Raw genomic sequence first — 15,028 nt, 5'->3', positions numbered from 1 at the left:
TTTACAAAATAACACAAAGATTGGAGAGGGGTCATGCTCAAAAATGGGTTACGTACTCCTTCAGGCCTTTTTGCAGCAGACAATGGCACATGTGCAACGCACAGACATTCACTTTTCTCCTGTTTTCACAGCTGCACTGCTCACACAGCAAGCAAACCATATGCCTCGTAGAAGACACAAAAACAGGGTGTAAATATGTTTGATTCATTTGTTTGTCACGCTGAAGACACAACACCTCTGCAGAAAGACGGAGAAGGTGTCATGACGGAAGCTGAAAGTTTAAACTGAGCATGTCTTGCCTGCATGTGCCTTGCAGAGACACGCAGTGAGAAAGCCAAGAGGAAGCTTTTCCGTAACGTCACTGTCGGAGCATACGATGGCACCGATGGCCCCAGGTAGGAAACGTTGCAGTGACCCTCACAACCTGTGATCGCTCGATAAGAGAGTTGGGATAGAAACAGTCACCGTTCAGCTTCAGTCCTGCAGTAAAACGAGCCTTGTGCCTTTAAGAAGTCCACTAAATCGATGAAAGTCTAAATGTGAGGGTGAGTGTGTGTCAAAGTGTCCCCAGCCTATCCAACAATGCATGCTGAGACAGGCCCCGGCCCCTTCACAACCCTGAACAGGATACCAGTTTAGAAAATAGATGAACTACTAAAACAAAAATAAACCCGATAGGCTGCAGCCTCTGATACAGTTCTCGCCGTGGATTGTCTCATGAGTGTGGGCAGCAACTGAACCGTCTGCTCTCTGGTTTATTACTGTAAGGTAAGACTGTGAAGCCAGTCAAGGTGATCGAAACAGTTGACGTGCTCTTGTTGTGCAGGAAAGAGGAGGTTCTTGTGTATGTGCGAGCTCACCTTTTCTCACCTATGTCGCTTTCATGTCTCCCCTCGTGCTGTGTGTATGTTTTCTGCTGATCCTGAGCAGCACTTGTTCTCTATTGTTTCGCCACATGAATACGTCAGCACTGAAAGCACAAAGAGCAACCATGTCATTTTCAGCTCTGCCCCTTTTTGGCTCTACCAGACAAATGCACTTGTCTCTTTGATACCTCCATCCACATGCCTCTCTCTCCTCTCTGGTTGCTTGTTTACACTGAACACAATAATGCCATAATGAAAGGTGTGTGTGTGTGTGTGTGTGGGGGGGGGGGGGGGGGGTTACTTCTCCTCCTCCGTGGCATCTGTCTGAAGCTGCAGCTCAGCCCTGGGCAGCTGCAACTGTGTATTATGAAGCTATGCATGTTTGTTTGAGAGTTAGCGTGTATGTGGATCTGGCTGTGTGTGTCTTTGCGTGTTCATACATCATCCTGATGAGTCATGAGGAGGCTGAAACACCAAGCGTTGGTTAGGTCCCCAGGCTTGTGAGAAGGACTTACCAGTCGCCACCCGGGGGTTTTTACAGCCTCTTACACATTGTAGCTGACATTACCCTTGTGCTGAGCAGCTCTTGCTGTCATTCAAAGAAGACATTCACTTTAATGCATCTGCGCTTGTGTTCTAAATGGAAATTAGAGCCACTGGGGTTATATTACCTGTGCTAAGTTGGTTAAGCATAAATGCAGCACCGTGGTGAAGTGGTGCTCAATTAAGAGCAAGGTGATCCGGAGCTTGTTCCCTCTCTGCAGGGAGAATGTCAATTACTATTTCAGAGAGAGACAGAAAGAGCAAGAGTGTTTGTCAGCCTGTATGGTGATGACAACTCCGCTTTAGAGGAGAGGAGGGAGTGTGAGTAAATCTAAGGTGAGAATCAGCTGTTAGTATATCTGTGATACACCAGTCAGTGGATGTGCAAATGCAAGCACTGTCTCTCCCTGTGTCGCCTTGCATTTGTACCCATCCCCCGCATCCCCACCCCGCCAATCCAGCGCTCCATCTCCCCTATTTTGCAACCAAACCTCTTCCTGTCATGTACCAGCACACACACACACAGACACACACACCAGCCATTCTCTCCCTGTTGTGATAATCGCTGGTATTCTCTTTCTCTCTCTCTTCCCTTCACATTGTCTTTCTCTCGTCTGAAGTATGCGGGGTGCAGACCGGCACGCTGTCTCTCTCCCTCTCATTCCCCACCTCTCTTGCTCTCTCTCTCCTCCGCTCTCGCGGCTCTCTCCGGCTGAGCTCTCGCTGGAAGACCGGGAGGGAGGGAGGCGGGAAGAGGGGAGGAGGAGGAGGTGGTGGAGAGCGCGCGAGAGAGAGGAGGGGGGGACATGGCAATGGGGGGATGCGGAGAGAGAGATTTCTCTCTCTCCCTCTCTTCTTCGTGGCCGTCACTGGGCCCCAGAAACAGGAGCGTGTGGTTCATTTACAGGTAGCGGCTGTTTCCTCATTCATTGGCTGGCTATGGATGTGAGGAGAGGACAATGGAGAGAGGGGAGAGGTAGATGATGCTATTGAGAGGCCGTGCCTTTTCAAAGACAGACTAATAAGCTATGTATTCTGTGCGTGCGTGTGTGTCTCTGAGTGTGCGCGTGTCTTAAATTTGTATTTTTCCTATGCATGTGAATATCTGTGGAACGGAAGTGGCTATTGAATGGAGACTCTGCAGCATGTTTATTTCTGTGTCTTCCTCCCGTGTGTCTCTGAACGCTGTGTGCGTGTGTGTTAGTGCATGAAAGGGAGCACATATTGATGCATTTCAGTCAGACAGTGTGGGTGTATTTCATTCTCTTTGAGTCATGATTTCTTTAAGCAGATATTTTTCATTCACCAGGACTTCCCATTTTTTCCTGTTCCTTTAAAAAGGCTATCGTCACATCCCATTTTTTTTATGTGTCCCATTGTATCACTGAAAATGTGAGGTATTTTGACTGGATGAAAGTGATCAAGTCACTAAGTGTCAAGAGTGCGGTTTTATCAGTTCCTCCTGAGCTCTAATTTCAAATACCGGTCATTTCTCTGCATGTCTGTGTGTGTGCATGCATCTGTGATTATGTGTTTGTGCATGCGACTGTATACTAAATAATATATGTGATTTTCACATATGAGTGTATATGTCATAGTGCTTGATTGCTGTGGGAGTATCCCTCCTGTACATATATATCTGTATATGTATGCTCGTCTGTCGACATCGTATCCATCCACAGTGTGTGTGTGTGTGTGTGTGTCACTAACATCCGTCAAGTGCTTTTCTTGTGATGTGTGGATATTGTCCCCACATAGCCAGGCTATCTGCATGCTCATTCAGCACATGAATGGTTAAAAAGCTGCCTTTTCCTCAGTAATTGTGGATAGAAGAGAGGATGACTCAGGAGGGTACATAATAACTCTGGTCTCTAGTAGGCTTCCAGCTTCATTGCAGCCAGTTCAGAGAGAATGTGTCCTACTAGCCAGCAGAGATTAACCAGGGACGTCTGCGCTTTCATTGTCCCTAATTGGCCAGGTAATGGTGGTCAATGTGGTGACACTGAATAGTTTTAAGTATGTTAAGGAAATCAGGTGTGCTCCTGCAAGGCAGCAAGTGCAACACAACTTAGAACCACCTGGACGACCAACGCAGTCGTTTCCCCCTTTCGTAGAGGTGGCTGGATGAGGAGCCCGCTGGATCCGTCCACCCACTCCGTGTTACTTTGATCTTCAGAGAGGGAAAGCATGATGGAGGACAGGGTGAGAGAAAAAGGAATGAGGTGTGAGGAGCAGATGGCTGGAAGGCGGCTGTGCGTTGGCGAAACAGTAACATTGATGGAGAACACACAAGGGATGGACCTCAGTAGGGGAAACTAGCAATCGTCTGTTCAGTGCTAAAGTTACGACTTGGTGTCGAAGTCTGGATCTTCAGGCCCGCAGGCCAACGCTCATGACTCTGCTGGACCTCTGTGATTCCACGGCCAAACTTTATTACATGCTCTGCCGGATTAAATTAACTAAACCTTGCTGGGTCTGTACTGTAAGAGACAGTGTGGAATATAATATTATACTGTTGTTTTAGTGGCAGTATACACATGGGTGTTTTAGCGCCGGAGGCAGAATGAAGTCGGAGTGATGGGTTCCTCTGCCAGACACAAAAAAATGTAAATCTGCTGTCTAAAACCTAAAAGTAAATCAAAATGTTATATATACTGGTTACACAGCCAAGTTACCCTGATGAAAACCTGGATGCAGACCTTATTGCCAGGCAGCTAATGAAATGGTTGTGTTTAGGTCACAGATAGTTAAGGTTGGACTTGACGCCGTGGTTTTGGGTTTTGGGTCTGCTGACTCAAACAAAGGAGGCAGAATTTGTGTGCAGTCTGAGAGCAAGCACTGCCGTAAATATTTAACTCAAGGCCCAAAAATATAAGTTTACATTTGCGGCTTCTCATGAAGTTCGATGTGAACACACACACGCACACACACACAATTCACACAAACATCCCATTTAAAGGGGGAGGGACAAAAAAAATATTCCTGATGGAAATGATGTCCTTGAGTATACCCAGAGCATTTTTACTGCATAGTTTTGGCAGTAAGGCTATCGCTGTAAATAAAGACAATTCTTGGAACAGGCTACTCGTCCTGTTCACACACAGTTCAGCCCCTCTAGGAAATCGAATACTTTGATTTGTCAAGTACCAGTTTGAGTTAAGTTGAGGAGCACAAACTAACACAGAAATGAGCGTCCTTGGAAAGAAATATCTGGAATTCCACTTAAATCATACAGCTCTGCTCAAGCCCCAGGCTCTCTAACAGAACCAGGGTGACCTGACATTGTTAGAAAGTCAAGTCCAGAAATGAGTCATGAGATGTGGCTGTGTGTGGCAGCGTGGAGTCCATTTAGCCAGTCCTATATTAGAGAAAGGGTTGTAAAGCAGCTAGGCCAAACGTCCCAGACATGGTAATAGAATAATGAAGGCGCTTGCTGGGCCAGCTGTTACACTACTCCAACAGTCTCATAATAAGATTGCATCAACAACGTCTGTGATCGCTGCTTTTGCTGTAGTCTCTGAGCATTAGGAGCTGTTTGTTTTGGGAGATTAGAGGTCTGTCCGACTTCTTGTTGTGCATAATTTGAAGTGTCATTCATGACCAGCAGTGGCGCACTGGAGTTGGTAAAGCAGTATCCTTGCAAAAGCTGCCAGAGGCGGTGAAAGCTAATGCTGCCATTTAGGTGCATTTGGAAGTTTCCATTTTCAGTGACGTGTATGTGCACATTTTTCTAATGTGTGTCCCCCCGGCCCAGTGCTTGTCAACTGGAGCTGGATTAGTCCATAGTATGGAATGTCATCTCATATACACTTCCTCCCATTGTGACACTCACTGTATCCCTGCCATCAACCGTTTTGTGCACAAGCCCTTTTTGTATGACATTCTCAAGCCAACCTATCTTTTGCTGCAGTATGATTTCATAATGTGATGCAGTATAGCTGTTTTCCACATTCAGAAAATGCTTTTATTTGCATGACAATAGACTTTTCTGTTGCTATAGAAGTCATTTAGCTCTCTTCCTCTTCAATTCTCTTTTTCTCCCTGTATCTCTCCATCCCCCTTTCCCCTTCCCCCCTGCTCCCTCTTTACTCTCTCTAAGTGACTACATCATTAAGGAGAAGACAGTGCTCCTACAGAAGAAAGACAATGAGGGCTTTGGCTTTGTGCTTAGGGGAGCCAAAGGTGAGCCTCTTATTTTTCTGTATCTACAGATTTCTCAGTCTCTTATGCTCATTTTCCATCTTTCCAACCTCTCTATCCCCTCCCTCATTTCCAAGCCCATGTTCTCGTTATCTGTGTCCACTCATGCTCATCCTTTTTGTCTTGTCCTCTGCAGCTCAGACTCCCATAGAGGAGTTCACTCCAACGCCAGCGTTCCCCGCGTTGCAGTACCTGGAGTCTGTCGATGAGGGGGGCGTGGCCTGGAGGGCGGGCCTGAGAATGGGGGATTTCCTCATCGAGGTATAAGTTTTAAGTTTTAGTTTATTTACTTTATTGATCCCAAGACTGGGAAATTATTCTCTGCTTTTAACCCATCACTGGGGAAACACACACACATGCAGCATCCACCATGCAGTGAAACACACACAGGAGCAGTGGGCTGCAATCAAGCGCCCGGGGAGCATATTGGGGGGGTTAAGTGCCTTGCTCAAGGGCACATCAGCTGGCTAATGGAGGGGGAGGGAATACTCCACCACACCCACATTTATTCTGCCGGTCTGGTGGGGGAATCGAACCGGTGATCTTCCGACCACAAGCTGCTTCTCCAACCTAGAGTGGCCTGGTATGGGCAAGATTCTGGACTAAACTACACTCAGCGTGTAACTTAATCTGAGCTCTGAGTTTTAATAAGACACTATTCTGAAACCACATTCAGATGAAACAAAAAAAAAAAAATCACCATTACTGATGCACCTTGCATTACTGAGTCCACGTTGTTGTTGTTGGTGTATAATTCTTATTTCCAACTAGTCAAATAACCTTTTACAGCTTGGATGATTCACAAGCCTACAGGAAGAACGTCACAACAAAACAGACACACAAGGCTCCTTTGACACAAAGCATAATTTTACCTTTTGAGTGAGAGATTCAGATTTTACTAGTGCTTCTTACCACTAATGAATGCACAAGCGCAGGCTTGTTCCTCTGAGAGTGTCACAGCTCATGCTGAGAAATGTAAGAAATGAAGAAGACCAGAAAAGTGAGTACACCGAAAAAACTATCCACTGAAGCAAACATCACAGATCAATGATATCTACAGAAACACATTACAATACAATGGCCTTGCAGTAAATACCAATCTGTGTGTATTCAACGCCTGATTCAGTTCAAGACAACGGTCAGTTCCTGGACTGCTCGTGGTGCTGAACGTCCAGGTGCACTTTACAAGTGAAGGAGCAGTCTGGGGCAATTCTGAGGTGGGATTTCTATGAGATCTCTAAGCTCAGAATAGAAGTGATAACACAGTGATCTATAACTGTTAAGCAAAATCTTACTCATAAAATTATCTTTAGCATCTGTCTAATTATTAATAAAATAGGAGGCACTAAACACATTCACGGCAAACAAAAAGGAGATGAGGTATGAGGACGTGGAGAAGATGTTTGGATGTTAATGCTGAGGTTCAGGCAGTCAAATGAAAACCAAGAATAAATAAAGATTGTAGCCTCGAGTGATTTTACATCTCATTGATGGTCAAGTTCAAATTCAAGTTTTATGTGTACAACCCACAACATCCGTCCACTATTCATTTGTGTTACAGTAATCAGATATTGTATACAGCTTCATCTTTTGTTTCTAATAATCAGTTTCAGTTATATTCAAGAGTATATTGAATTCACATTTCTTTTCCCGCTGCTTTCTTCCTTGTAGCTCTTGGTAATACCATCTGCGCAATGTTTATGCCTCCCTGTAAAACTGACAGTCACAAATAGCACGACCTCAGTAAAGCCAAATATATGATAAACCGCTGCTGACATGTCTCCTGCTATTTTTTGCCCAATACTCCCTTAAATGCATATTCGAGCTACAACTCTAGCCTGGTGCTTCTGCTTGATAAATACAGCACAGTTGTGTTTCAGTCAGAGTTGGTGGGAGGTTGCTGTACAAAGCACCGGCAGTTCATGCAGCAAATTTCTAGCCATTTTGTACATTTAAAAATTGCTGTACGTTGCCTTGAAAACTCTTCTAAAAATGGTGATTGTCAGACCTCTATTAAAGCTGACACATACTTCTAATTAGTATTCAACCTAACATGAGTCACTTATGTAGCTGCTCAAGCCCTTTCAATTTACTGTAGTTGCTGACTAAATTGCTGGTGCACTTGTCCAAAACACTGCAAAATTATGTACGTTATGCACTACACCTTAGAAAACTGCAACAACATAATGTCCATTCCGAGTAACAAGAATTATTGCTTACTTGCTAATTGTTCCACTTAAATTGATATTAATGCGACACATCAGCTAATTCAGTCTTTGTGTCTGTCAGGTGAACGGCCAGAATGTGGTGAAGGTTGGGCACCGGCAGGTAGTCAACATGATCCGACAAGGCGGCAACAGTCTCATGGTGAAGGTTGTCATGGTCGCTCGAAACCCTGAGCTGGAGGACACTGCTCGGAAGAGAGGTAAGAGTCAAATTTTCCTCGCATGTCATTTCCATCCTGTGTTTATGATGTGACGATAAAGCTGATTGCATGTTTACTTCACCCTAAAAGCCCGTTGCAATGTGGTTGTCATTGGTGACTGCATGTTTATACGAGAATACTAAACATTAAGTCTGCATTTGGCTGGCTTCCCTTGGCAGCCCCGCAGCAGACTAAAAGACTGACTCCTCCTGCCATTGCCCTGCGCTCCAAGTCAATGACATCAGAGCTGGAAGACATGGGTAAGATGATACAAGGGGCAGAGGACTGAATGCAAAGAATAAAGGGGATGGGAGGTCTGGAAAAAATTGTAAAAAATAAATTAGATTTGATTCCCCCCAGTTTTTTTTTTTAAATAGCCTTTGAGGTGAGTTAGCTGCTTCTCCGCAGGATGATGGTACAGCACCATGGCACTATCAGGGAAACACAGCATTAAATATTAACCAAGTTGATGCAGAGAGCCAAGAAAATCATCCAGTCTAGGTGTGATTTCATGTTTTTTCATTAGCAATAGTTTGATGGGGAAGGGGCTTTTTGATTCATTTGCACTTTTGACATTACCTGTGCAGAAGAAAGGATGATAATTAAACAGCTAAGAGATAAAAAGCAATTGCATGATGTGAAATGATACTTGTCTGGCACCATCAGTCACAAGCGGCTCTTTGTTTCTTTTTCTCCTGAACCAAACGGGCTGCATACAGTGGACAAAGGTGGGAGAATCATGGATTTGTGTGCTCTCATTATCATTTCCGTCCCCATCACCATCCCTCACATTACATCAGTATTCACACCATCACGTGCATCTGAGTATGTATTTCATCCTTTCATCTGCTTAATACACATGACTACACAGCAGTTCTAGTCACACCTAATTTCTGTTTCCCGAATTATGTATGCTACAGCTGCCTCTCCATGGAAAAAGAAAGCAGGTGAATATCTACCTTTATCATTACCCCTATCAGCCCCTGAGCTTTAATTAAAAGTCAGCCTGTTTGATGCTCTTTTTTTCTCCTCCTTATTCAGAATACGACTCCTCTCAGGGTCCTGATAAGAAGAGGACAGTCTATCAGATGGCACTGAGTAAGAAATCACTCTCATCGCTCTTGTCATACTGTAAAAGGGTGTTTTTAAACCTTGAGGGGACAGGAGGGGGCTCACTGAAATCCTCCTTTTCATGTTTCTGCCTTTATTTATTGCTCCCTCACACTACCTCTCTACATTTCTTTTCTGCTCTGCCCATGCTCGGCCTCTGTTTTAGATAAACTGGATGAAATCTTGGCTGCTGCCCAACATACTATTACACCAGACAACCAGGGCCAGAGGGGTCATGGAGGCAAGCGGGACCGGAGCAAGAGTATTGTTCCCAACATCTCCAATGAGGTACAGTTGGGAATTGGAAGGAAATGATCCTAGTTTTGGTCGTTACTTTGGATCCTGCGGCTTTCAAGACTCAATTTCCATGTGTGCAAAATATTGAGAAATACTGAACAGTTATGGACCTATCTTCCCATACCAGCTTCTCATGTGCGACAGAGCTTCTCCACCGCTTAAGGATGCATCACATATTTAGTCACGGAAGTGACTAATGCAAGGAAAAAAAAGATTCCTATCTATAAAGCAGCTTGGTCTTTCGTTTCTTTTTTTTAGCTCTGTGTGTTCTCTTGCCCTCACTGCACTTTACAGAATATGATTGACAATGGACCACCCACACCAAAACATTTGTTCAAGTGTGAGTCAGGTTGTGTCCATTCATCAATGCTCTATTTCCTGATACACTAATATTCAGACTGACTAGTTCCTCTGTTTTGCGTTACACTGTATATCAAATAAATGTCACCTTAACTGCCAGCAACAGTTTTACTTGATCATATCTGAGTAAATGTCTCCTCTCTTTACTCCCTCCGTCCTTCCTCTTTTTCTTTCTTTTCAAAATGTATGTCGACCCCTGAAGCAACCCTATGAGCAGCAGTCATCAGTGAGCATGGTGCAGCATGGACCAGGTTTTGGCTACAACCAAGCTCATTTTCAACCAGGCCACAGTCAGCATGCAGTCATGATGCGTCAAAAATCTATTGGTAAATGCGGCCGTCATGGAAAGATTTCTGCCTATGAGTTTCTTTTTAAGTGTTCGTAATCGCCTGTGTCCTTGTTCTCAGGTGTAACAGAGGAGGAAAGGCAGTACCTTCACCCACCTGCTATGAAGCTGGCTCGCAGCTTGTCAGTGCCAGGACCAGAGGAAATCCCACCACCCCCTAATACATCCGCCCCAGATCCGCCTTTATCTGCAGGCCCTCATCCTGTGAGAGGGCCTGCCATGCCCATACCCCCAGTTTCTCAAGCCCATTACCAACTCCACTCCCAGCCAGGTCATCCTACTCAAGCAGGCTGGGAGAGAGGAGGTCCTGGTGGGATGAACCAGCAGGTCATGGTCCCCACCCTCCGCAGACAGTCAGAGGGACTGTGTGTCAGAGAGCCGGAGGCACCCAGAAGAGGTGGTGGCAAGATGGGAGGGTTAAGGAGAGGCTACAGCAGCGCTACACCACCGACAAGTGCTAAGCCTAAGGCCCAACAAGTGCCACAACATCACCCGCACATGCCCAACCGCGAGCAGAGTGGAGGGGTTGCTAGGGGGGCGGCCAGGAGGGGTGGTCGAGGAGCTTTGATGAAGCAATCGAAAGTTGAAGATGGGCTGAGACAGCATAGAGGAAAGGGAGGTGCAGCCAAAGAGAAGAGCTCCATCCCCATCCCCACCATCATTGTCAAAGCGCCCTCCACCAGCAGCAGTGGTCGAAGCAGCCAGGGTAGCAGCATGGAAGCTGAACCCACCCACGATGCGGAAGACCAAACCTCAGTAGATGCAACCTCAGACAGCCCCAGCACCAGTCTGCCCTCACCACTCACCCCTTTGCCACCTCAGCCCCCTACATCCGCTTCCTTGCCTTCATCCACTGTTGTCCCATCCATTTCCTCGCAGCAAAACTTGGAAAACTTGGATTACACCTCAACATTCGGTACAGCCTTTGAAGGAGGAGGAGGGGGAGGAGGCGCACGGAGGGAAAGGGAACGTTTTCGGGATATGAGAAGAAAGAGCGCTTCTTTCTTCCTCTCATCTGAGGAGGACATCCAAGGAGAGGCAGGAGGAGGAGTAGGGGAGGGAGGAGGAGTACTAGGGGCAAGAATTCAGCCTTTACAAGGCTCACAAATGGAAGTGCCCACCCCTCGTCTACGTCCCTCCAAGTCTATAGATGAGGGCATGTTTTCTGGAGACAGCTATGTTAACTATTCCAGCAGCATGCCCCCAGCCTTTGGCCTGCCTGAGTATTCGTCCCCTGTCCTCAGTCAGGATGGCCAGCCCAAGTCAGCTCCCTCACTGTACGGCACCCAGCACACGACTACTTTCATCCATCCGCTTACAGGGAAAGTTCTGGACCCCTCGTCCCCACTTGGACTGGCCCTAGCTGCAAGAGAGAGGGCCCTAAAGGATGACCGCAGGACGCGCAGGGAAGAGAGACACTTTGGTCGGCAGCTGTCCACGGTTGGAGCATTCCCTACCCCTGTTCAAACCCCAACTCCGTCACTTTTTGCAACTCCGACACAATCAACCTACACTTCCCCAGTGTCCCTCCACCTAAGTTCCCCCACTGCCACCACCTCGCCTGCATCTCTGAGTCGGCCACAGTCACCAAGGATATTACGTTTGGGAGGAGGAGGTGGCGAGAGGATGGAGAGGGAAAAGGAGGGAGGACCCCGGGAGGGTCTTAGGGTTCGCTTCTCAGAGGATAGAACCAATCAGTATTCAACCCAGTATTACCCGCAGGGCACCAGGGAGAGAGAAAGAGAAAAGGAGGTGTATGACAGCAGACCTGCTCCACCCATACAGCCTCCTCCACCGCCGGCTCAACCTGCACCCCGCAGGCCTTCTTTTCTCCAGATGGAAAACACTCCTCACACCAGCTACATCCCTCAGTACACTGTCCCTACAGCTCCAGCACAGACACATGAAGCAATGGGAGAAGCAAGAGCAGGGACGGGCGGAGGTCTAGGATTGATGGTTCTCCCTCCACCAGCTCCCTCAATAGATGCAGATGACGAGTTTGTCTTTGCAGATCCCTTGCCCCCTCCTTTGCAGTTTGCTAATGGTAAGAACGAGCGAGTCCAAGAGTTTCCTCAGCAGCATCAGCACATGAGCCAACACTCTGCTGATGTTGCTCCACCTCCTCCACCCCCTCTTCCATCTACCAAGTCCTCAAACGCAACCCAACCCTCTCCACAGGGTGGTGACTCTGCCGCCTCCAGCCTTACCTCCTACGACAGTGAGGTGGCAAACCTTACACAGTCAGCTCTTTCTCCATCGTATCCGTCCCCACAGATATTTCCCCCTTCCTCCACCGCCACCACCACTTCTTCTGTGGCTTTGCCTGCCACGTCACTACACAGACCCCAGCCCATGTCCCATTCTCACCCCTATTACAGCAGCTCTAATGACTCCTCAGTTGGTGGTCACACTGCCTCCCAGGACAGAGGCACAGCTGCCCTCACCGCCACCATGACCTATGGTACCACTACCATGACAACCTCTGCCGCCGCATCCACCACCACAACCTCACCGTCATCCTCTGACTACAGCATGACCATGGCTGGACCCAAGGCTGGCCTCAGCACAGGTGGTAAAGCTGCTGACCCCACTCATCACCCTACTATTATACCCAAGAGCGGAGACTGGCAAGATGCTGTGGTGGATTCTGGGATTGAGGAGCTGGACAGTCACAGTAGTAGCGACCACCATTTAGAAATGCTGGGACTGAGTGGGCTGAGAGGAGAGAGGGGAGGGATAGGAGGAGATGGGCGAGGAGGAGAGGGAGAGAAAGGAGGTGAGCATCAGGATCCTTGCACAACCTACTCAGGTGGGCAAACATTTGAGGTGCACAGCACCAAACTGGCAAACCCTGTGTTTCCAAAGATGACTCATTACAAGGAAGGGGGAGGGAGAGTCCTGCCTGTAGCACTACGCAGGCAGAACAGCACCAACCCTGCTCCTTTGCAGTTGCAAAGACAAAGCAACCCAGAAGATGCCAGGTTCGATGGAGCTCTTGTAGATGAAAGGAAGCGCAAGCAGAGTCGATCCAAAATGGAGGATGGCTTTAGCTCTGCTCTGGCTGCCTGCTTAGAGAGGCCCATGGACGCTCGGTCGGTGGGCTGGGTTGAGGTTGGGGACCATGAGCTGGGTGGAGGTGGAGTGCAGAGAGATGGTATGGTTTTGGAGGGCCGCAGACTTCACTCGCCTCTTTCGGGTGTGAAGGCCAGCATCATCAATGAGCTAAGCTCCAAGCTGCAACAGATGAGTAGCATGAAGAGCATGGATGACTGGAGCCACACTCCAAAGGCGGCCACCATGCATAGGTTTGTTTGTTTCCATCAACCAGCCCTTAATATTTAAATGAAAGTTTGCATATCTGTGTACTTTATCTGAAGCTTCTTGTTAGACCTAAAGTTCATGGTTTCATTTTATGTGTCTTTCAGATATTCGGCAGATTTCACTGATGCGTTTCACAGCCCCCCTACTGGCCGCTCCACCTCGCCGTTACCCACCTCCTCCCCACAGCATCGTCAGATCCTGACACCAAATCTGTCAGCCACCCCGTCTGTCTCCCCTTCCCCCCAAGTCCCGATTCAGCGCAACTGGACCCGCTCCCCATCTCCACAGATGCCTTCCTCCCCAGTTCATTCACATCCTCCCCACTCTCCGACTTACTGCCCATACCCAACGTCGCCAAAGCATCGGAAGATGCGCAGGCAGACTTTTGATTTTCAGTGTAGTCCCACTAAGGAGATGCGGTCTTCAGTCTCCCGGCGCCGGGCTCCCAGCCCTCTTATCTATAACACTGAACAGCCAAACCCCAGCCCTCCCAGACCTTCTTCACTGCCCATCCTTCCCAGTACACCTGTCTACAACAACCCCTTTGAATTCCCTGGACCCCTCACTCCTCCTTCACCTGGGATCCCTCTTGGAGATACCTACAAGGCTTCAACTCCTCCACTGTTCTCCCCATCTGGTGTGCCAAGTCCAAACCCCCTACTTGTCTCCCGCTCTCTCTCCCCCACCCATTTTCTCTCTGGCGCCTCCTCCCCCATGCACTTGCCCCCCAGCCCGTCCTGCCTCAATTATCCCCATCTCACCCCTCCTCCGCCAGCCAAACCCTTTGCTGTCAAGCCCCTGCCCTTCTGGACCAAGTACGACGTGGCCGACTGGCTGGCTTACCTAAACCTGGGTGAACACAGAGAGCGTTTTATAGACAATGAGATAGATGGATCACATCTGCCTTCACTCACCAAGGATGACTTCTTGGACCTCGGAGTGACACGTGTGGGACACCGAATGAACATCGAGAGGGCGCTGAAGAAACTCACTGACAGGTGAGGGAGGACTAATAGACTCTGGAACACGTAGAAGAAACGGGGTCAAAAGGTCAAAAAGGAAGCACCGGATGGTGAAGGAAAGTCAAAGTGTCTCATTCCTTCCATACAAGTTATCGGGACCATCCCTCTTTTGTTTATTAGATGCATATAATTTGATAAGTTATCTCATCTTCCCTCCATCCCTTTCTCCTTATTAACCTGTTTATCAACCCATTTTAGTTTGCTCCGTCTTTATTTCATTTCCGCCCATTCTTATTCTTTCATTTGCCCTCCTTCTCTCCCCAGGCGGCTCTCCTCTCCTTTGCATGTCACTACTCCCCGAGACACAGACTGAGAGAGTGAAGGGGTGATTCAAAGATGAAAGAAAGGGACAGAAACAAATTGGCAAAGATGAACACTAACAGAAGATGTACAAGAGAAGAACAGTGGACATCAACAGGCTGTGTTGAACTAAGCCTAAGGGCTGGGTGTGTGTGTGTGGGGGGGGTGTTTTCTTGCAAATTTGCTATACATGTAGAGAATACTGTTTATGAAATTTGTGACTATTGGTCAAGAGAGA

At 47.6% G+C, this 15,028-nt stretch overlaps 1 protein-coding gene across 1 annotated transcript in view; it reads left to right on the top strand.

The window, feature by feature from the left end:
• The window catches only part of LOC121624730 (SH3 and multiple ankyrin repeat domains protein 1-like), a 28,433-nt gene extending 13,405 nt beyond the window's left edge, over positions 1-15,028 (top strand). The window contains exons 15-27 of the mRNA XM_041962580.1: positions 317-395; positions 5,509-5,591; positions 5,746-5,870; positions 7,899-8,034; positions 8,214-8,294; positions 8,754-8,762; positions 8,955-8,981; positions 9,076-9,132; positions 9,311-9,432; positions 10,004-10,127; positions 10,209-13,452; positions 13,573-14,466; positions 14,755-15,028. Coding sequence (XP_041818514.1) covers positions 317-395; positions 5,509-5,591; positions 5,746-5,870; positions 7,899-8,034; positions 8,214-8,294; positions 8,754-8,762; positions 8,955-8,981; positions 9,076-9,132; positions 9,311-9,432; positions 10,004-10,127; positions 10,209-13,452; positions 13,573-14,466; positions 14,755-14,803 — 5,030 coding nt within the window. The 3' untranslated portion in view covers positions 14,804-15,028. The remainder of the gene's footprint in view (positions 1-316; positions 396-5,508; positions 5,592-5,745; positions 5,871-7,898; positions 8,035-8,213; positions 8,295-8,753; positions 8,763-8,954; positions 8,982-9,075; positions 9,133-9,310; positions 9,433-10,003; positions 10,128-10,208; positions 13,453-13,572; positions 14,467-14,754) is intronic.

The sequence above is a fragment of the Chelmon rostratus genome, chromosome 21 (genome assembly GCF_017976325.1).
Source record: "Chelmon rostratus isolate fCheRos1 chromosome 21, fCheRos1.pri, whole genome shotgun sequence".
NCBI classification, from domain to species: Eukaryota; Metazoa; Chordata; class Actinopteri; order Chaetodontiformes; family Chaetodontidae; genus Chelmon; species Chelmon rostratus.
Note: the sequence above shows the minus strand (reverse complement) of the source record. Positions and strands in the feature narration are given on the sequence as shown.